The following is a 23,061-nucleotide window of genomic DNA, read 5'->3' as shown; positions in this document are numbered from 1 at the left end:
ACTTTTTCACTAAATAGAAAGGCTATAGAACAGAAATACGGTAATCGCAAATAATATATATCAGAACTAAGATGTGCTTAAATCGAATTTATCAAGCATCACCTGAGAACGTTTTGCGAACTGCTAATTATATTATCGCTTATACCTTTGTATAATTAGCCCATAATTTATCCTTAATTTGTCTTATTTTTAAGATACACTAAGTTAATTGAAAGAATTTATTTACATTGCATAGTGATCTAAATGGGTGTCAAAACCGGAGATAGCTGGTTATGATATAAACACGTATTTAAACATTCGTTTGAATTATGCATTTCTTGTTCAGATTTTCCCATACAAGAAAATAAATGAAAATCCAGACTATCAGTGCCTGAAGAAAACCCATCGCTTCTAGAATTGTCCTTATTGCTAGCTTCGTTATCAACAGAGAAAAGAGTCGATCGGAACAGGGAAAGTAGTCTTAATGGTACCGATTTTTTGAATATCTTTCTTAAACGCTTAAGTTGACCATGCTTCGCTTTCACTTGATTTATATCTTCTTGGTGTGATTCCGTATCGACTGTAATAGACGTAGTTTTTGCAATATTATTATTAGTTGTATTCGATGTAATTGTAGAATGTCTAGACAAATTATTAAGCTTTGCAATCGACATTTGAGCCCTTCCTTGCTGATTATTTGCCGCTTCATTTGCCATTTCTTCAAATTCATTACATTTGCTAACTTCTTGATCTGTATGTCTATTCACACCACAAGCGTAAGAAGAAAAGTTCATTCCATTCTCAGTTGCCGTTACGGATGATGAATCTTGAATTAGTTCTGGTTCTGATTCTATTTCTGATCCAGCATCCACAATCACGCGTGATTGCAAAAGCTTCTTTCCTGAAGTTGTACTATCTATGAATTTTGAGTATTGGCAAGAGCTATCACTTCCATCATCACTAAAATTTGATACACAATCTGTAGTGAAATTTATATTGGAATCTTTCCATTTCATTAAGGTTTTTTTCGGTAAGCGATTATGACTTAATTTATACGGCGGAAGATTTTCAGTATTACAATTATCGAGTAGGCCATTTGATGAAATAGAAGCTGATCGTTGACCATATCGACCATTACGATTTCTTCTCTTCAGTCGCCTTGTTACATAATAATGCTCCCTGCTATAGTCATTTGTAGTAGTGTCGTCATCGTCGCTCTCCGATTCCTTACCATAATATCGTTTTGTATAATTCTGCTGCATCTTCTTTAGCTGTAATTTGAGCATTCTTTGAGATTTCTTTCGCTGGATGAACGAGCTACTGGTTATGCAAAATAAGTATTTAAAATAATTATTCTGGTTCGTAGGCAGGAAATAAAGATCTGAATACAATAATCATTTAACTATTACTGCTCTTGTAAACTAACTTAAATCAGTAAATTTGATTTCTCTACATGGCTCGAACCTTTCTTGGCTAGCAATAATCAAGAGTCTTTCTCGTAACTTCATCATTGCCTCTCTCTCTGACATAAGATCCGCAACCATTTTCTTTTCGGTTCGAAATAAATTAAAATTTTTTTTTCTTAATTCAAGTAATTTTTTAGATCACAAACATATGATCTGTAAAAGCCAAGGATGCAATGTTAGAGGTATACTGTAGATAAATAGCAAAGTAAATTTTTGGTTAATCAGCTGAAAAATTGTTATCTAATCGTATAATAAAATGTTCTATGATTTTAATCTCAAAGTTTAGTTTTTTTTTAATTTTTAGACACGCGCTTAGGCCTATTTAAATAATGCTACCTGAGTAAGCTATCTCTAACAGGAATGAAATAAGTTTGAGCACGTAAAGTAGCTTGTTATGCAATCCGATGAACTAAGATTCAAATTTAGCTGGATTAGGCTGTTTCTTTGCTTATATACCTTCTGATCAGAACAGCACGCATCCGCTGACGACAGTAAAAAACAGTAGTTGGTCTTTAATCTACTATAGTCATCAAATATTTCCTAACTACTTCCCCATGTAACTACAGTATTACTGTCAATAACAGGCTTTTAACTAGTTTAAAGCCAAGGGCATCCAAAATAAACATTAGTGAACTCATAGCCATCATGATGTTCATATCTAAATTCTATTAATTAATTATCTACTGGAGTTCTATATTATAATCATCCAAGTAAAGAGGTTCCGGAAGCTACTCCAACAACTAGGTCAAGATTTAACCTTGACAGGTGATTTTCGTAATCAGCTAAATTGCATCTTTAAAATATTCGGCTGAGATATAAAACTCTAAAATCGAATATCTCCGTCCATAGTCAAGTAAAGACACATGAGTAATTTCAACACTTATTTATATTGATTAGACTAGTAATTTAATAGAAGCCGCTTAACCCTTTAAAGTAGCTTGGCAATCATTCGAATTATTGCTGGCATGTTATCTTATGGCAACGCAACCGCCTAAACGGGATTTCAGAAAAAATATAGGCTAAAATAAAGCTGTGTAATCATTACGTAAAGGCATTTATCTTAATCTAAATTAGATTTTATTTTTAGTGAAGACTTAAATTATGCATAATTAGATTATTATAAGATTGGGGTACTGGTCGATGACACAACAAGTCAACACAAATTCTTTCCTCTTGTTTAACCTAAAATATTTATTTAATTTAGCCAAGGGCAGGCCAAGACATGCACTGAAATTTAAGATTACTGATATAGTATTAATTGGGTTGGTGTTAGTTTAATTTTGATGAGATGACATAATTTAATTACCCATGTATCCATACCGATAGCCATTCACATATTATGAGTTATTCCTAGTAATCTAAAATAATTACAGGAAAGATACTCAGTATATAATATCATTTTCTGATGGTATTAATTTTTTACTGATGCCATGATGTATATTGATTATTTAATCCCAAAAAATGGAATCTCAAAGCTAGAAGGCCGAATATTTACAACACTACTGAATCGTGCAACACATTTGACCAGGATTATAAGAAAGGAAAAAATTTCTCTGCTTCTTATAAATTTTATATTTTCGGTCATAAGTCCCCATACTAATCTAATTCCCCATCAAGTTATCACCTAAGCTCTAAATTCATGCTACGTCTTCGCGTATATACTCGTATTCACTTTCAGATATGAATTTTCTTGATGATCCTTTGGTCGTCAATTTGTACTAATATCAAATACGAACATGGCTCGTTAGTAATTAAGGAATCATATCGGGATTTAATCTAATTAAACTTCTAGATAAAAATATCAATTTAATTAAATCGAATTAAAATGGATTTATATAAAAAAAATAAGGCGATAGCATTGCCAGTGATGGTATAATGTACTGATTTATCCAACGTTTGATAAATTGTCAGCATGCGATAACCTTTTAGGAATACGCGAGTCTCCCAAAGCAATTTATATCGATCTTTGGAATATATATGAAATATAAATAAACATTGGCCAAGACTAACAAATATATTTTACCTGTGAAACATTGCATGATATCAAAATTTTAATAAAAATTACCAATGATTTCCGTATAATTCTCGAATATTAGCATTTAAATCTAATTAACATTAACTAAGAGAAATATATGTAAATGAATTGCAATATATCTAATATAGGTATCTTGTATGAAAGTTCGTACCATCAAGCTATTTAAATTCTAAATACTTATATTACATCTACATAACATTCATTACATCATGCTTTTAATAAAGTATCATTTCATTCACAGATTCTCATATAAGATTTAGTATATTTAGAACTTTAAGTATTAGAAAATCTAGAAAGTAATGTGTTATTTCCGAAATGACTGCTCGTTACTAATTAATAGGAGTATATTCATCGGTATATCATTCACTAGGCCTTGAACGCTAGAAATTTTGTAGAAGCTTAAGAACTACTATGTGTACAACAGGATAAGTTTTCAGGACTGCTGCCTCTTACAATGAATTAGTAATTCATAGGAAGATTATTACCCTTACGTCTACTAACTATCCTCTATAACTGAAAAACTAGAGCAGTATCGTCATATTGTGCTAGGAATGTTAAGATTCTAGCTGTCATTGTAAAGATCTTATGTATCATTGAGCGATAGTCGTAGGTAGATTTTTGACGTAAAAAATCGTATTTAGACCATCATATTTAATCAAAAAGATAATGATTTAGCTTATCATAGGCTTAAAGTACAGTATATTAGGACTTACAAGCCCTTCCCTAACTAGCTGTAATACCAATTATTTGATGAAAATATCAAACATTGTAAGTTTATTCTGCATTCCTGAAATATTTTCTAAGTGTGTTGAATTAGGACTATGTACTCCGAGAACATTAGCTATTTGGGTAGTCTTCGATATGATTAAAAGCTTTAGAGGAAAATTTTACGATCTTACGGTAACTTTAAAGGTGAATCCTGACTCGATTACTTTACAAAACGCACCAACTAACATTAAAACCATTGAAGCATATTTCACCTTAAAGATTACAATCAAATAGCCCTTTCCAAATCTATTTCCTTAGCTAATAGCAGAAAGCAAAAGCTACTGCTTACTGCACGAAGAGCCTCGTAGTTTCTTCTCGAACTTCAAGTATTCCGAACGCATTTTATTGCTTGAGACTTAAGCGATAGAATACTGTCACAACCCTCACTTGTGGCAAAGGAAAGTAAAGAACTCTAGTGTAGTTACTTAAAACTTGGGCTATTTCTCCCAGTACTTTCAGTTTCTATGAGAGAAGTATTTGAGAACTCGATTTCTCGGCTGATCTCCACAGACAACTGACTAATTATTACACTATTCTTCACGATATGAGTCTTGCCGTTTCTTGAGCAATTACCTACTTTATTCTACAAACACACGCGCTTAAATAGGTTTCTACAGTGAATTCCAATATTAACGAGTGAGAATTCATGCTTTACAAGTTACATTAATTAGTATAATACCATTACTAAATATACATGTCGATATTCTCAGACTTAGATAGCTGCAAGCTATCAGGTGTTAAGACGCTTAACCTTCGTCCATATACAGCTCAATTTTTAGAGATTAACACACCTTATAAACCTACAGTAAATTAACTGCTAAAAACTTCTATTTTTATCTCATTTCTACCATCCTATTATCAGCTACAAGCGCATTAAAACAAAGCACATAACCTTATCTTATCTATTCATAAGCATTCATTAATTTACAGTTACTTAATTAGTAACGGCGTACCGTGACAAATACAAATCTTATTTAATTAATAAAGGCAAGGAACGTTTGTTCTATTCACAAGATATCCTAAAATTTATAGCTTTAATAATATGGTAAATTTGAATTAAAGCGTTAGAGAAAATATATGATTAAATACGAGTAGACACTTTTTGTTATCCTGGCATCAGTATTGGTGATTAGATTCACTAATGAGAAAAATATTAATTACAATAGCTTCCAGAACAGTTGATATTGTTAAAGAAAAATCTACAAAGCATAAATAATAAGAATATGAATGTAAACATAACGATTTACATATATCTAAGGTATCACTATTCATGCTTGGATGGTTAATTAGTTCAAATTGTAATGTGCCCTTAATACAATTTCTATACACGTTAAAGGGCTACCAATGTTAATTATTCCTGTATTTCATGAGCAGCGAGCAGTTTATTTATTTTAGTGTCCAATAAGGCAAATTTATTGGATATATCGGACTTGATCTCTTGAACTTGGTGTTGTAAATCTTGCAAACTAAAAGTCAAAATAATTTGCAATGCTATTCAAATAAGAGAATTTTATGCTTTTTGCATATAACAAATTATTCGTTATAGCATTCAGTCAACGTTGGTCTTAATTATAGTAGAAATACTGTAAATTGTAAGAGCATGTTTCATAAAATTAAATGCTAAAACTCACTCTAATTGCTGTCTAGTAACTTGATGCTGTATAGAACTTGAATTAGTCTCGCGATCGACGTGTTTATCACTAGGAAGATGGAGCTTTAACTTGGTCGTAAGTTGGGACCATTCCCTCTATTGCAATCAATGCATTCGAAAATAACACAAATGTAAACGCTTAAAAACTTACTAAATTTTTCTGTATAAAGTGAATATAAATTGTAAATGGATTAAATTAATACACAGTTTATTTGGTTACAGAAGGATACCCTTTTTAAGTATCCTGAATTCTTATCAATCTGGATAGCAAGAGACGGCTTGTATAATCGCCTTTGTATCCATGCTGGGAAGCGATAACTTTGTAAATCGATTATGACTTCAAGATCAAGTTTAGTAAGCGCCAAATCTGCACTTTTTCTAATTTTAGCAATATCTCCGACTGCTAGACCTACCTAAATATAATGAAATTTAATCTATTAATCTGATCTATTATAAGTCCAAGACAAAACACCACCATATCTACTGTGATCACAGCTTTGCGCAACATTATTAATTGCATCATTTTTATACAAATTTATATTTGCAATGCAAAGCCTCTCAACTTTAAGAAATTTACATTGATTTAAATTTAGATTTCATAACAGTAAATACTTGAGTAAAATGGTTATGCTGTCTGCAGCATTAACAGCCCCCGGCATAAGCTATTGTATTCATTTCATGAAATTATAATCGCGAATTTCGTATATCTTGGTAACATTAGATTCCGAATTATAAAGAAAACATTCGAGCTCGACTGTCAATATGGCGTACCGTATCAGTTTTGCATAAATAAATAAATACCGCATATATAATTACATATCTTGCATCATAACGTATAAACTTATTAATTACAATAACAGTAAAATGTATTTGTGTCCACACCAACAGCAAGGCTGCCGATAGATTCACCACATCATTTATTTACTTAAAGTTAGAAATTATACGATAAAGAACAAATACACTAGGTTGATTTGCAAAATACTGATAATAATTAATTTGTACTACGAAGGAAGATAGCTATTGCTTCAGTTAGTCTTTATGTACAGTATCAACCTGTTATTTGTTTACGCAATACCAAGAACTTCACTCCGAATGCAAGTAAACTAATCATGAATGATGCTATGGAGTAAATATTTACAAATATCTTGAAAGGAGAATTTCCACCGGTGTATAATTATACTATTCTATCTTGTATCACAGTAAATCTGCGTTGCTTAGCTCTTTCAACGTTTGTGTTACAGAATTGGCATTAATTAAACACGAATAAAACCCACACTCTTTGCACTTTGCGTACTTTATGCTATGTCGTATTTAACGTGAGTAATCTATCCTCTAAGACTCGAATCTAAGTTTGGTTGATTAAAGAGTGCTTAGAGTTAGTTGCTTAGATAGTTAAGTCTACTTTAGAGGAAAGAATCCCGTTTAATTCTTGTGTTACAATCTCGGTTAAGACACGTGTACTTATACTTTTCATTTTATAATCAATCATTTTTGGATAATATGACTACTACTTCGGATCGGAATCTAATATCTTGAAGAATTTAGAAGTTTTGATTAAATTTCATCTATTTAACATTGGCTAGATTATATATATAATTGCGTAACCTCTTGTAACTAAGCTGTCTCGCTCATGAAGTGAACTGTATAACGCTTTCCGGCTATAGAATTCTTTACATATAATAGATTGTGGATCAATTTACTTAAATACTTAGATTGGTATGTTGAAGAATTTACCAGCAGGTTAGCAAACGCCACATTAATGAAGATAACAACGCCAGTTAGAACGGTAAATACTACCCATAACACTTGCCGTCTTCCATTAGAATATAGATGGTCAAATATTTCACTATAGCTGATATCTCCGGCAACCATGGTCATAATGCGAAATACGCCATATTCTACTTGTGAAAACATAGGCTATAAAGGGTGCGATATAAAGCATCAAATTACCGGATTTATAGTCATAGCATGCCCATGTATATTTTTTTATTATTATCCATGTTGAAACTGAGATTATTACCATATCGGTTAACAACATGTAGAATGCAACAGAAAAAGCCAGAAGAAAAAGTACCATGGTCAAAGATACTTTTAAGATTGTTCTTAACGTTGCAAATAGCATTGAAATATAAATTCCGATACCATATGCTCTACAAAATAAAATTATTTCAAGAATAAGAAATTATGAAGAAATGCTTACTATCATAAATTATCAGTCGTAAATACTGCCGCGACAATATATTGTTGATCTTAAGCCGTATATTAGATTGTAGACGTACATCTAGATCGGTTTTGTGATTTTAAGTACTTTTGTTACAAAGTACGAATTTTAAGAAAGCGTGCATTTCATTAATCAAACAAGACTTTTCTGGAATGAATTTCACTCAGCGAATGTCAAAGCATTGCATCTGAATGATAGAACTAGTATCTTAACACATGATAGCGCAATGCTATAGCTTCATGTACTTCACAAACCTTCTTAAGCTGCTCAGAAATGTAAGCATTATTAGTAAAACGGTTAATGCTCCTATTTGTAATTTTTCCGGATACACAGTAGTACCAAACGGAAGGCAGTAGAATAAAGCAGCCCCTTCAAATAATAGTTGCCATATAACTTCAGCTATTGATTTCAAAAATACCTTAGGCTAAAATAGAATAATGTCTTAAGAATAAATATAATAATTCAATCTTGATTTCTTATATATAGCTCAAAATTTAACAATCGCATAAATTGCCTTTCTTGTTTTGTGCTTAACCTTCCTCATAAATTCTGTGTTAAAATCATGGTTTGCAAGACTACATGCTAAAGCTTATTTGCATGCTTTAAAATACTTACACAGACTACAATTTGTATCAGATGAGCCATAACAGCAATGCAAACAGCGCCAAAAATAATATAATTTCGAGAGCTCATCGACGGACTAATCTGAAATTTTATAAATACATAACACAATGTTATATTAAATTCTCAGGTATGTTTTACGGGTATTTATAAGCTACTGCACTTTACAATGTCATTTATAAGAAATAACTAGTAACACCTGATAATCTCTGCTATAAGTTATGTATATTTTCGGTGTTAACTATTACGAGTATCTCTACAAATCTTACGTAATAATTTAATTGACTTGGAGTTAAGTTTAATCCCATGACACTTTCATCGTACGTTGTCCTAAATATAATATAATCATGGTTGTTCATGCTGATCGGAATAACTATTCCGGCTAGAAAAATAAGCCTAAATAGTAATCCGGCATAATATAGATGTTTCATGCAGGCGTTCCTAGATAATAACGAGAAATAGAAATAAGATTAACCTAAAGTAAGTTCTATAGCGACAATGACAGTTATGCAAATGTAAAATTTTACTACAAAGAATAGGATTAAACTTAAAAATATTTTCAGTAGTGTACTATCTAGCGACTGAATGATTGTTATTCCAATATCGTACCACTTAAAATGTCGATAGGCTGTCACAACTGGATGCATCATCAGATTCTTACGTTGATATTGCTGCATTGTCTAAATTTTATTTTATTATCAATAAAATATCTCAGATAAATTATATGCTAGCCTTCGTTTATTTAAACTAAATATTGTATAACTAAATTAAATAAAAACACCTAATGACGGGTTTATAATCATTCCATCTCTGGTAAGCCTGCATACACCTTGTATCATGCCATTACCAATTAAATGCTGCTACAAAATTTTGGATATTTACCTCTACAGCTAGATACTTTTCTTCTGCTTCCTTAAATTGTGTATCAAAAGGATCTACTTCTAGATAGCGGAAATCGAATACCACCTATCGCAAAGTCAATAAATTAATATACAATTTAGTATATCGAAACGCGGGTAACTTTACATGTTCAATTGTTCATTTTAGTTCAATCTATATAAAATAGAAACTATACTTGTTTCCAATCGTCTCTAGCTCTGGTAGTGAATTTAACACTCTTATTTAGCGCATCCTAAATAATAATAATCAGATGCATGTTTTATTCTTGTATGTTAATATCGATTTCATCGTCATAAGTATATTACTTACTTCAGCTACCGTTGGTAATTTCTCAATAAGGCGTTTCATAGGTGAATAACCATCAAATTCTCGATTTTCCATACATTTTTCTCCACTATATAGTGAAATTACTTATTTTATTACAACCGTCAACTTTATCATCGGCTATATTAATACAGAAAATAGAGTAATTTCTATGTCTTTCTTAATACTATACCATACTAATAATTCGCGCTGAAAATAACAGGTCATAATTCGATATTTTATTTCATCTCATGTAATAAAAGTATAAACATACATTTGTTTATGTGTATGTTCTTATAAACCTAATGCAGAATCTAAGCCTTACTAATAGCAGTAACTATTACTGTTAGTTTACTCACTTGGTACCTTTTCTATTGTGAAAGTAATGATAGTTTATTCTATAATAATGTAGCATAAGAATCTACATTAACTTTCATACTTACGATTTACTTTTAATTATTATAGAACTAATCTCTACTTGATCGCTATCAATAGATACATCAAGGCAATTTTGTCCATAACAATTAGTTAAAGTAGGATCGGCTCCATGTTCAAGAAGAAGTTTCGCAAGATCAGAATAACCGTAAGAACAAGCCAAATGTAAAGGAGTATTCTGATACAATTTTTTATATAGACAGTAAAAGGAAAATTATTACGTTATGATGATAAATCATTATTAGACAACGTAAATATCTTACTAAAGCTGACAAAATAAACACCAGCTTACACCGTTCTTGTCTGTAATGTTAATTTCGACTTCTTTTTCAAGTAGTAACTTGGTCGAAGCTAAATGGCCGCCTTGCACACAGTAATGTAGGGACGAATGAGAAAAACTATCCCTACCATTTTTAGACGAAAGAAAATACTACAGTGAAAAAAATAAGCAACCAATAGCTACAGCTAGTATGTCTGATATTTAACTGAATTTAGCATGATAGATTTCATTAACATTGAACTATTGTAGCACATCAAGACGAATAATAGCTACATATCTTACTACATCCGAAATTCATTCTAAACATACAATATTGACGTTCTAAAACCATCATTCTCCAGACTATAATAAATGTAGAAGTATCTAAATGCATACCTATCGTTAAGTTCTGATCCTGCATCACTTAATAAAACGATAATCCTATAATGGCCATATTTAGCGGCCAAATGGATTGGTCTTTGGCCGAAATTATTTCTAGCGTTAATATCTTGGCTTATACATTTTAGTATATACCAAACCGTATCGCGATGGTTATTCTTAGCCGCAACATGGAGTATTGTATTTTTATACTGATCTTGAACATCAGCTTTCGGAGATTTTGCCCATAATTCTTTAAGCGTCTAGAGAAATAGTAGAATATCCGAGCTTTATGTAAGAATAAAATTCCCATCTAAGACAAATCTTCGTGAGATAGCTTCGGAATATGCTAATTCACTATCAAAATAATATTTATATAGTATCATTTATTTATTTATAGCGATTACAGCACCTGTAACATGCTATATAAATGTGAATCTACGACAGTAACTTTAATTAAAACGAATTCTATCTACATCTTTAACATCAGGTATCATATATCGTAAAATATTATCGAAATAGCGATTTATTGTCAATATGTTATAATGATAAATCATTTACGTACTGCAACGGAACCCTGCTCTGCTGCAATAAAGAGAGGTGTTACGCCATTCTTGTCAGGAAGATGGATTAACTGTTCACCGTTACTCTAAACCAACGCAATAGATAATTGTAATCAATACAGAATGATATGTTCTAGCTGAAATTTTTACCATTACCTCCATAATTAACTTTAAGATAGCCGTATTTTGTTGATGTGCAACCAAATGCATAGCTGTTCTACCGCAAAGATCCTGAGCTAAGATGTTCGCATAATGATCTAACAAACACTTTACAGATTTCTTACGACCACGATAGGCCGCGAGCAGCAGCGGAGTCATCTCATTTTTGTCAACTGCTTCAAGTTCTCCGCTCTTACAAAGAATATTTAATAAATAATAAATATCATGTCAGAATATCGAGTAAGATACGAATATTATCCCTGAGTATCTGGTCAAGAAGGTATATTTGGTTTTTCTACCGTGTATTTAAACTTACATTTTCTAGAATGATTTCTATCATTTTACTATCATTGCTAGTTGCTGCATGGTGTAGAGCTGTCTTTCCTAAATTATCCGTAGCATTGACGTTACAGTGATGTTTAATGAGTAATTCAGCTATATCACAAAATCCGTTTTTGGCAGCTATATGGATAGGAGTTAGCATCTGGCTCTAAAACAACAACATAAAATGCGTAAATTCAGTTAACGATAGCATGATGGAACTAATATGAATATATCAATCAACTGAGATATTTGACCTCCTATTATCGATTTATCAGTTAGTTTGAGTAGTTTGATTTCAAATGCTTTGTTCTTTATAGATAATGTTAACTTCAAAATATCTTAAATGCGATTTATTAAGGTTGCATTATTTATCTTAGTGATCAATTTCATATCTAATATAATATGAATATTAAATAACACGTAATAGTACGGTACGCAATGTATATCATTCAAATAAAATTTTAAATAATTAGCAACCATGGACTAACCGTTTGCTCTTCAACAAAAGTGTTGTTATTAAAGAATAAGTCCGTTAGCTATTTTAAAAAATTTATAAGAAAGAATCAAATGTTAGATATTATTAGTGATTTACACAGATAAGGTACTTAACTATAGTTTTAATCTCTATTATTAATTTATACTTAATGTAGAAAATTAAAGATTATCAAGTTATTACCTCTATGCATCCTGAAGACACAGCTATATGAAACGGAGTGAAGCCATTATTATCCAGCTCTTTCATAAGATTCTGTTGTCCTGATTTCTCCACTACAGTAAGATTAATTACAGTAAAATTTGGAATTCACATTATGATACTAATAATAACTCGAAACGAGCCCAAATATAAGTTTATAATTCATACAGTATTAACCAGCCTTCGCTATATAGTGCATGAAATAGTTCATAAAGAATAGTAATTTATGATACATAGGATGAAGTCGATAATTAAGTTCTATGAGGCACTACCATATTCCATTAGGAGTTGAGCAACTTCAATATTTTTAAATAGAGCCGCGATATGAATTGCTGTTTTACCAGAGATATCTTCTAAGTGAATATCAGCACCATACTCTATCTAAATTATTGGAGGAAATCAGTATTATAAATTCTTCATCATCAATAGGATATCATAAATTCATAGTTTAAATTTGTAACAAAATTTAATAAATTATTCATTATTACAATCACACCAAGTAATATCTACTAACCAGGATTTGACAAGAATTTCGACTCCCGTAAAACGCTATTCTGTGTAATGGAGTCGTTTTTTCAAAATCGGGATAATTAACTATAAATTTTGCTTTACTTTGTCGCTGTGCTTCCATCAGAATTAACTATGAATTAAGAAAATATATATTTTTATCGCAAACTACTACGGTACAATGACACAATGAGAGATTTTTATATAGCATATAGCCGAATTGTACATCTATACGGAATATTTTTAAAGGTACTAAATAACGCCTGAATAGGTGTTAAATACATTTATTCGTCCTAGAGTTGCGGATAAGTGGATAACGATATTTCCAGATTTTAATACCTCTAAACCAATTTTACAATTCTACGAGTTATATCGAAGTTAAGAGTCTCATACAGTATGTTATAACGAGTCAATTTTGATGGTATCGGTTGCAAAACGTGCTTACACATAAATATATAACCTCAATGATACTCTACTTTAAGTAAATACATTATTTGCCCTCTAATTAGTCAATTGTTTCCACTCGACATTTTCTAACTTATCTATTACGCTGAATGGCATATTTCACAAGATATTTGTAAATAACGCTATATACTGATTTACTTAACGTAACCTTACTTCCATCTTGTCAATGCCGAACCTACTTTAATAACTTTAGGATGATCTTGTTGACAAGATCGATGTAATGGAGTACTTTTATTTCCATCTTCAATATCAATAATGGCATTATACTGTAAAAGCGTTGCTGTGGCATTAACTGCATCATATTGTGCTGCTAAATGCAAAGGACTGGAAGAATCGCGACCTCCTTTACAATTAATGTCTACATAAGAAAAGAAATAAGTCTACAATTTCACTGATGTTGTATTTTAAAGTTATAGACATGTAACAAGGAAGTTTCTTCTTGTATTACTAGCAAATCTAGTTCAATAAACAACTAAACTGAAAGTAGATTTATTCCTTTCTCTGTCAAATTAAATATTTTACCTGCTCCGTATTGAAGAAGTGTCTGAATAACTGACACATGATTATATTGAGCTGCATAATGCATCAAAGTCCAATTTTCCTTATCTTGATAATTGATTCTATCACGATAGTAAGAAATTTCAAGTAGTTCAATGAGCTCCTGAACAAGACCAAGTCGAGCAACCTAAATCAAAGTCAAAAAGAGAGATATTATACTAATAGAAGACTTACGTTTAATTTAATTATAATATTTATTTACACTAAGCATTTTATATTAAGAAGAAGAGATAATTCATCTAGCTATCTTTTCCATAGTACAATATTTTATCGTAAAATATTGCATCAGAATTTCTATGTGGGTAGATCAAAACTGTGGAATAACACTCTGTCACAAAACAGCTTTACAACAAGATAACGTAATGTACGATCAATAAGTCCATTCCTTGAACCACGTATCAAGGAACGATATCTGCACTATCAGAAACACTTTTGCTCTGCTAGCAAACTACACAAAGACTTAGTCGCCTCGTATTTTACGTTAAACACTAAGTTTGAGAATCCTCTTTATTACACGATATACTGCATTTATATACTATTCCTCAATAGTTCATGAGTAATAGTTAGTACGATTAACTTTGGAATTGTTTACTGAATTAGATATTAATTATAGCTACTGTTCCCTTAATGCAGACAACAGTATTTATGAATATAGATATCTGATGACTAATACATAATAGTCAGATTACGATATGTCCTATCACGGAATATTTATTTCCACGATAATTTACAATCTATCATAAGTAAGTTACAATCGCAATGATTCGAACTGTAGGTAGATGATTTGCGTTCCCTAGTATAACTATTAATTTCAGTATATGTACATGTGTCACTGTCATAAAAAGTCAATGCTATATTAAAGCACAGTATATCCAAATTAGAAGTTAACTAAATTAGGATAGGCTAGCAGAATTATCCTAACATAGATATTTCTACTCTAATACAGTATATAACACTGTTACACATTCCTTTGTCAAATCTTAAGGCCTTCATCATATAGTTATAGTAATTTATAGTCCGTTATAGCTGGCGATTGTAGACGTTAGTAGTACTTTGGTGTGTGATCCAAAACTATTAAATATTGCAGGCTTCTTATAGTAAAGATAATATATTATAAAATCGCGAATTCTAATCAAGAATATTTAAAGGAACCTGTATGTTCCAGTTCGAGATTAAAACATTTACTATTCACCATTAAGATACTATATGGAAAAATAGTCAACGATAAAGCCTTGTGAATACTGATGAAATTTCGATTGCGACTGAAAGCTATTATAAAGTACTACACTTTGCCTTCTAATCTAATTATTGTTTAATATGGAAAGATAGAGGATAAATTTTCTACGTTGAAACAAAGAAAAGTATCAGGATAACTTCTATCTATTATGACTCTGTATGATAGCTCTTGCTGGACGAATAAAACTGAAATTGACTTCAGGATATTATGTATTAACTCTACTTGTAATAGTAGTAAATAGAATGTATTAGAGCAACTTAACTTATTAAAACTGATTTTGATTGCCTACTGAACAATTGACTTTCATTTAAGATGGTACGTAAATCGCAATTGATTTGAGATTATTTTTTCATTTTGATCTATTATTCCCGTTAATTAAGACTAAAATGAACGTACGAGTATTGATTACGAATATGAGTTATTCAGATAGAAAAATAGATAAATGTAATAGTAAGATATTATCCTGTAGACCTCGTAGATATCTCGAAAGCTCTTGCCGACCACCGTAGCTAATCCAACACCTACAATTTTGCCTAGCGTATCTTGAATATCATGAATTCCACTCTTTTTCCTTGATCGCTTTTTTGTCCAGTTCGAGTATAATCGTGAACTTTTAGTGCAGCTACCTGTATAAGTAATGTTGATGCTACCTTTACTTAACGGTTTGACATGATCAGTTTTCTTTTCGGTTAAGATTGCCGAAGCAAGTGGCGTTATTTGCTTAGGTACAACCAACTCTACTATATTATTGACATTAGAGTCATTTTCATGTTCTACTTCATCGATATTGCTAGAATCCATACTAAATTTGTATCTCCACGATCTTGTTAACAATTATTTTCCGATATTAAACGTTATAATATCAGTATTTTTCTCAAACAGCAGCCATCTTAAACTAGCCTTCTGCTAATTCAAAGAAAGAAAATTAAATTTTTTCGATCCTTTATAGTAGTAAACAGAAAGCTGATTAATGGTTAGCTAGCTTTGTTTAATGGTATTCAAAGTTGCCGTAACATCTATCTAATTTAATAGTTTCCAATAGAATGATCAACTGTTATAAAAGCTACTATTACATAAAAATATTATGTAACTTATCTCTAAGTGAAAAACTTTAAATCTTAAGCGAATAATAATTACCGAGAACTTCTTGACTTATTGCAATCCAGTTTTTCAAATGCTTTACGACAGGGGGATTATTTCCAACGACTAATAGAATCAATTTTATATTCATCAATTATTTGCAATATGTCGAAAATTTTTCCTTTCTTTATGCTACAACTATACTATAGATTATTAAATATTAATTACAGACGTCTAGTGTAGCTTTCCAACACCGCTTTATAAGCCATGATCAATTTTTATTAATCCTACTGAACAGCAATTGGTCAAGAAAACTATTAAGATGGCTGCGGTAATTAGGATAACATGACAGTCAATCATTACTGACTGCATTAATAATGGGCATCTAATTTAAATTAGCTATAGAATTAGTAATTATTTGTGAATAAAACATGGAGTCAACAAATATACTTGAATAATAGTAACCTTATAATTAGCCTATTGTATTCATATGATGACGGAAAGGTCATGATTTCTTATTGAATTATACTATACAAGTCAGAGCTATGTCATGAAAGGTTATTCCATCGTTAATATTATCCAGCCGATACTAATTGAATTACTTCGGTAAGGCACCATATAGCATTGACGCTCGCACGAAAGATAAATTGTTGGCTCCTAGCAGCTCTTCATAAAAAAGCAGTACCTTAATTTAGTTCCAATATAACGGCATACGCTGAGTTACTATCGAAATGTTAATCTAAAATAGAGTCCGCAATTACCGTTTAAATTGATTAAAATTATATTTTAATTAACAGAAAAGTGCAAAAGTATTAGTATTTTATAGGTTATTTTGAATAGAATATCTGTAATAAAACGATTTAGAAACAGTGCAGGCCTGCTTTTATTAATCGCTGTCTACAGTATAAGCATGTTTACAACTTCAAATTTAAATACTAGAAATTAATCAACTGATTTCAAACGTTCCGAAATCGATATGTATTTTATCCCAAACTAAATCATCAAATTATAATCCGAAGAGTTACTTAAAGGCTTTTAAAATTATATATTAAAAGTATAAATAAAATCTTATAATAGATTGACCATAAATTTCATTCACGAAAACGTAGATTTTATACAGTACTTTAATTATAATGACTGTCTTTACGAAGTCATATCTGATTATACCATAAGCTCGCAGATTAGAATGTAACATACATTTTAATATAAATTAAGTTTCTGAATGCAGTCCATAATCGAAATGGCAGCGCTGGCCTATTAAAAGTACTAAAATGTATAATATTAAATGATGTATTCATTATGGAGCAAACTACTAAATTATAGAAAGAATTTGTAGTACAGTCCCAATTTAATTCAAGATTACGATTGTAAAATTATAACGAGAATTTCTAGTCAAGCTTATATGGTAGATTGTAGATTATCTAAGTGCCTATATTGAGAGATTTATATAAAGATTTCGAGATACAGTTCGCGCTAAATACGTTATTACATTAAGATTTGTATTGTGATACTTTAATTAATATAAGCCAGAATTATGAATAAATGGCTCGACAGCAAATTTAGAACTGACCTTACTACTAGATTAGTAAGATATGATTATTTTTGAGAAGACACTATTTATAGTATTACGAGTAACAATAGACAAAAAATTATTATAATTAACTAGATTGAATTGCAATTTAAGTTAAGTGTAGATTTTCAAAATAGTAGGTTACTTTTAATTGCTAACAATAATCTTAAGAATCACTTAAAAGAGTTATAAAAGGGCAGATCTAATACCTTAACCAATCAAATCATCAAAAATTGAATTTAGTCACAATTTTAGGAATATTCTAACCTATACCTTCTTACTTTACTGCGCTAAAACTGCTGAGCTATACTTCCTCAATATGCTACGCGGAGCTGTTGATAGTACCAAATTATCAACTTATCGTTCTAGAGTAATCTAAATTGAACTAGCAGTCATATATAATAAGATAAAGTTTATCCTAGGTTCCCGAAATTACTAAATCAATAATAATCATAATCTAACTACAAATTGTTTCTTTCTAAGGTATGCAGAATAGAACCATAAAAATTTGCTAAGATAGAACAACAACCTTAAATTAGAACCCAGATCAGAACATTTATTTATCATTAAATTAGCTATCAGCTCTGTAATAACTAAAGCATGAATATTAAAGCAAGTAAATACAACGCTTAATTAAATTAGGATTTTACATCGCATAATTCTTAACAAATTTATGCTACCTAATATTTCTAACTTTTATCCCAAGTAAAGTAGCTGAGTTCACAATATACGATACTTTGATATTAATTAAAATGTATTGTGATTAAGCCAAACTGGTTCATTTTAAAAATCTATAAAATTTATTGCAATTTAAATTTTAAAAAAGAACTCTGAAATTAATCTTGATTACACATGAAATAGGGTTTATATAAATAAATTCACACGTAAAAGATTTATAAGTGTTTAAGATGCTACACTTAATGCTTGAATGGTCGATTAGTGTAGATTTTATTTGCTTTTAATAAAATTTATTATACCTAACTAGATAGCTAATGTTAATCATTACTGTATTTCATGAGCAGCAAGCAGTTTATTTATTTTAATGTCAAGTAAGGCAAATTTATTGGATATGTCTGACTTAGCAGTCAGTAGTAAGTCATATTTATTGGATATATCGGACTTAATCTCTTGAACTTGGTGTCGTAAATCTTGCAGACTAAAAGTCAAAATAATTTGCAAGGCAATACTGATAAGAGAAATTTATGCTATTGTATATGATGAATCATATAATGATTCGTTAAAAATTTCAATCAACGTCTATTAAATTAGAAATAAGTAATAATAGATTGTTTCATAAAGTTAAATGCTAAAACTCACTCTAACTGCTGTCTAGTAACTTCATGCTGCATAGAACCTGAATTAGTATCGCCATCGACGTGTTCATAGTTAGGAAGATAAGGCTTTAACTTGGTCGTTAGTTGAGACCATTCCCTCTATTGCAATCAATACGTTCGAAAATAATACAAATACAATCACGCTTAAAAACTTACTGAATTTTCTGTATAAAGTAAATATAAATTGTAAAAGGATTAAATTAACACATAGTTATTTTATTAAAGAGGGATACCCGTTTAAAGTATCCTGAATCCTTATCAATCTGGATAACGAGAGATGGCTTGTATAATCGCTTTTGTATCCATGCTGGGAAGCGATAATTTTGTAAATCGATTATGGCTTCAAGATCAAGTTTAATGAGCGCCAAATCTGCACTTTTTCTAATTTTAGCTATATCTCCGACAGCTAGACCTACCTAAATATAATCAAATTAAATCCATTAATCCAATGCATTATCAAGTCATAGATAATATACACTATAATTACAGGTTCCGTAACGTTAGTGACAACCTCAATTCCGGGCAGTAAACTTATACTATTACTGCAAGTCTCTCAACTTTAAGAAATTTACATCGATTTGAATTTAGATTTCATAACATTTAAATTGCAAAATAAAAAAATACTCAAGTAAGCTTGTTATGATTTACAGTATTAACAGTCCCTGATTTAAGTTTCGGTATTTCTTCCATGAAATAACAATCGCTAACTTTGTATACTTTGATAATATTAGATTCAGAATTATAAAGAAAACAATCAAGCTTGACTATTAACATGGCGTACAGTATCAGTTTTGCATAAGTAATGCAACTAGTAATATAAAATAATATATAAGCTTACATGTTACAATAACAGCAAAATGTATTTGTATCGACGCCAACAGCGAAGCTGTCGATAGATTCATCATATCATTTATTTGCTTAAAATTAGAGTAAAAGTCCGTCGGTCCAAAAAACACGCAGTAGATTACTGTGACAAGAAATAGTACAATAATCTACAAAAACTGTAACTTAATTTTGCAATACGTTGGTAGTAACTAACTTGCTCCACGAAGAGGAGATACTTAATGCCTCAATCGCTATACACAGAGTGGACGAGTAATTTTTATGATTTTTGTGCAAACAGACATACAGAAATTTTTTTCTTTAAAAAATTTTATACCAAACAAAAGAGATTCAGTTAATTTAACCAGGGTGTATGCTATGGAGTAAATATTTACAAATATCTAGATAGGAAAATTTTCCCAATTGTAAAATTTTATCATCCTATCCTGTATCCCTGTAAATTTTTTTAGTTTATTTAGCTCTTTCAATGTTGGCAATTGCAAAGTTGGCATTGATTAAATATGCGTATCTTTAGATAAAATGACTACTTTCGTATCGAAATTCAATATCGTAAAGAATTTAAATACTGTGATAGAATTTCATAATTTAGTATTGACATTGGCTGGGTTATATTAAGCCAAGTAACCTCTTATAATTAAGTAGTCTCGTTTTATACGTTAAATATTTAAAATTTATACCAGCTATGGAATTCTTTACATATAACAGATTATGTAATAATTTACTTAAAAACTTAAATTAGTGTGTCAAATAAAAGAATTTACCAGCAGATTAGCGAAAGCCACGTTAATGAAGATAACAACACCGGTCAAGACTATAAATACCACCCACAACCCTTGCTTCCTTTGATTAGAATATAGATGGTCAAATATTTCGCTATAGCTGATATCTCCAGCAACCATGGTCATGATACGAAATATGCCATATTCTACACTCGAAAACATAGGCTACAAGCGATGAAGATATGAAACATCATATTAGTGGATTTATAGTCATATTATGCCAATGTATATTCTTATTATCCTCTATGGTGTAACTAAGATTATTACCATATCGGTTAATAACATGTAGAATGCAACAGAAAAAGCCAGAAGAAAAAGTGCCATAGTTAAAGATACTTTAAGGATCGTTTTTAATGTTGTAAATAGCATTGAGATATAAATCCCGATACTATATGCCCTACAAAAGAAATTCATCCAAAGAATAAGAAATTATAAAAGTATGCTAACTGTCATGTGCAAGGAAGGTTAATTTTTAGAATTTTCCTTCAATTTTTTATATTTAAATAAGTATTGCAGCTTCAAAAATAACCTAATTGGGTTTAATTATATTAGATTTTACTTAATACCCTGGTAGATAGTAAACTCGACTATTTTATTCCGATTAGAATTTAATAACATTAGGTAGCATAATTTTGTTATGAATTACACTATGTAAGTTCGTAAATTAACCGACATATTAAGTAAGTATACTATTCATGCTGCAATTCGATAAAACTGGCAGCTAGTTTCGATTATCATAAAAAATACAATTTAAATTTGTGACAGTGTTATATAATGTCTTGGAGTAGAAATATCTATGTTAGGATAATTTTGCTAGCCTATCCTAGTTTAATTAACTTTTAATTGGATATATTATGTTTTAATGTAGCACTGACTTTTATGACAGTGATATATATACATATACTGAAATTAATAGTTATATTCAGTGAATGATTCCAAAGATAATCGTACTAACTGTGATTCATGAACTATTGAGAAAGAGTGTATAAATGCAGTATATCGTGTAATAAAGTTAATTCTTAAACTTAGTGTTTGACGTAAAATACGAGGCGTCTAAGTCTTTGAGTAGTCTGCTAGTAGAGCAAAAGTGTTCCTGGTAGTGCAGATATCGTTCCTTGATACGAGGTTCAAGCAATTGACTTATTGATCGTACATTACATTATCTCATTGCAAAGCTGTTTTGTGACAAAATTATGTTACGTTGTGGTAGAATACAGTGTGAGCTACGAAGTTTTGGTCTGGATTCTAATTTAGATTATAATTATTGGCCTGTCTTAGTGTTTTATTACAGCTACATACCATTTACTGTAGAAAGATGCGATTTGTAGTTAAATTACGATTATTAATTTATTAATATTCGAGAATCTATAGAATAATTGGTTTATCATATGCGATTAATTACAAGTCTTATTTGGAATACTTTATAGTGATAAGTTAGTATTATGGTACTACCTAACACCAACTGCTCTGCGTAGCAATTAAATAAGTGTAGCGCTTCAGCAATTCAACTTTAGTGAAGTTATTGTAAAGTAAGAAGATTTAGGAATAAGTTGCTCTTAGATTCGTAAGTAATCTCGTTTAAGTTGATAGTTTGGTTAGCAAAAGCAGTAGTTCTGCCATTTTGCTAATCTTTAAAATAGTTGTGATTAGATTGTTGCTACAAATTCTAATAAACTTATGATATTCATAAACCCAATTTGAGTTGAAATTCAAAAGTTGTTAGTTATTAATGGTTTTTAGGTCCATTATTACTCATAAATTACCGATTGGAAATACTGCAACGATAATATATTGATCTAAAGCCGTAATATCATGTTAGACCGTAGAAGTGCATATAAATCGATCTAAATCTAGTTACCTCTGCTGTAAAGTAATAATTTTAAGAAGCATACATTTCAATAATGAAATAAAACTTTTAGGAAAGAATTCAAT

General features: G+C 30.5%; 1 protein-coding gene across 1 annotated transcript; it reads right to left on the bottom strand.

Annotated features, from left to right (window-relative positions):
- Window positions 1–239: 239 nt before the first annotated feature.
- TRIADDRAFT_60627 (uncharacterized protein) lies at window positions 240–1,523 on the bottom strand (the record flags this gene model as incomplete). Its single annotated transcript, XM_002116537.1, has 2 exons — window positions 240–1,299; window positions 1,444–1,523. The coding sequence occupies 2 exons, from the start codon at window positions 1,521–1,523 to the stop codon at window positions 240–242; spliced, it is 1,140 nt and encodes a 379-aa protein (XP_002116573.1).
- Window positions 1,524–23,061: the final 21,538 nt, after the last annotated feature.

This window comes from Trichoplax adhaerens, genomic scaffold (assembly GCF_000150275.1).
Source record: "Trichoplax adhaerens TRIADscaffold_16 genomic scaffold, whole genome shotgun sequence".
NCBI lineage: Eukaryota > Metazoa > Placozoa > Uniplacotomia > Trichoplacea > Trichoplacidae > Trichoplax > Trichoplax adhaerens.
The sequence above is the reverse complement of the archived record's forward strand: the minus strand, read 5'-3'. Positions and strand labels throughout refer to the sequence as shown.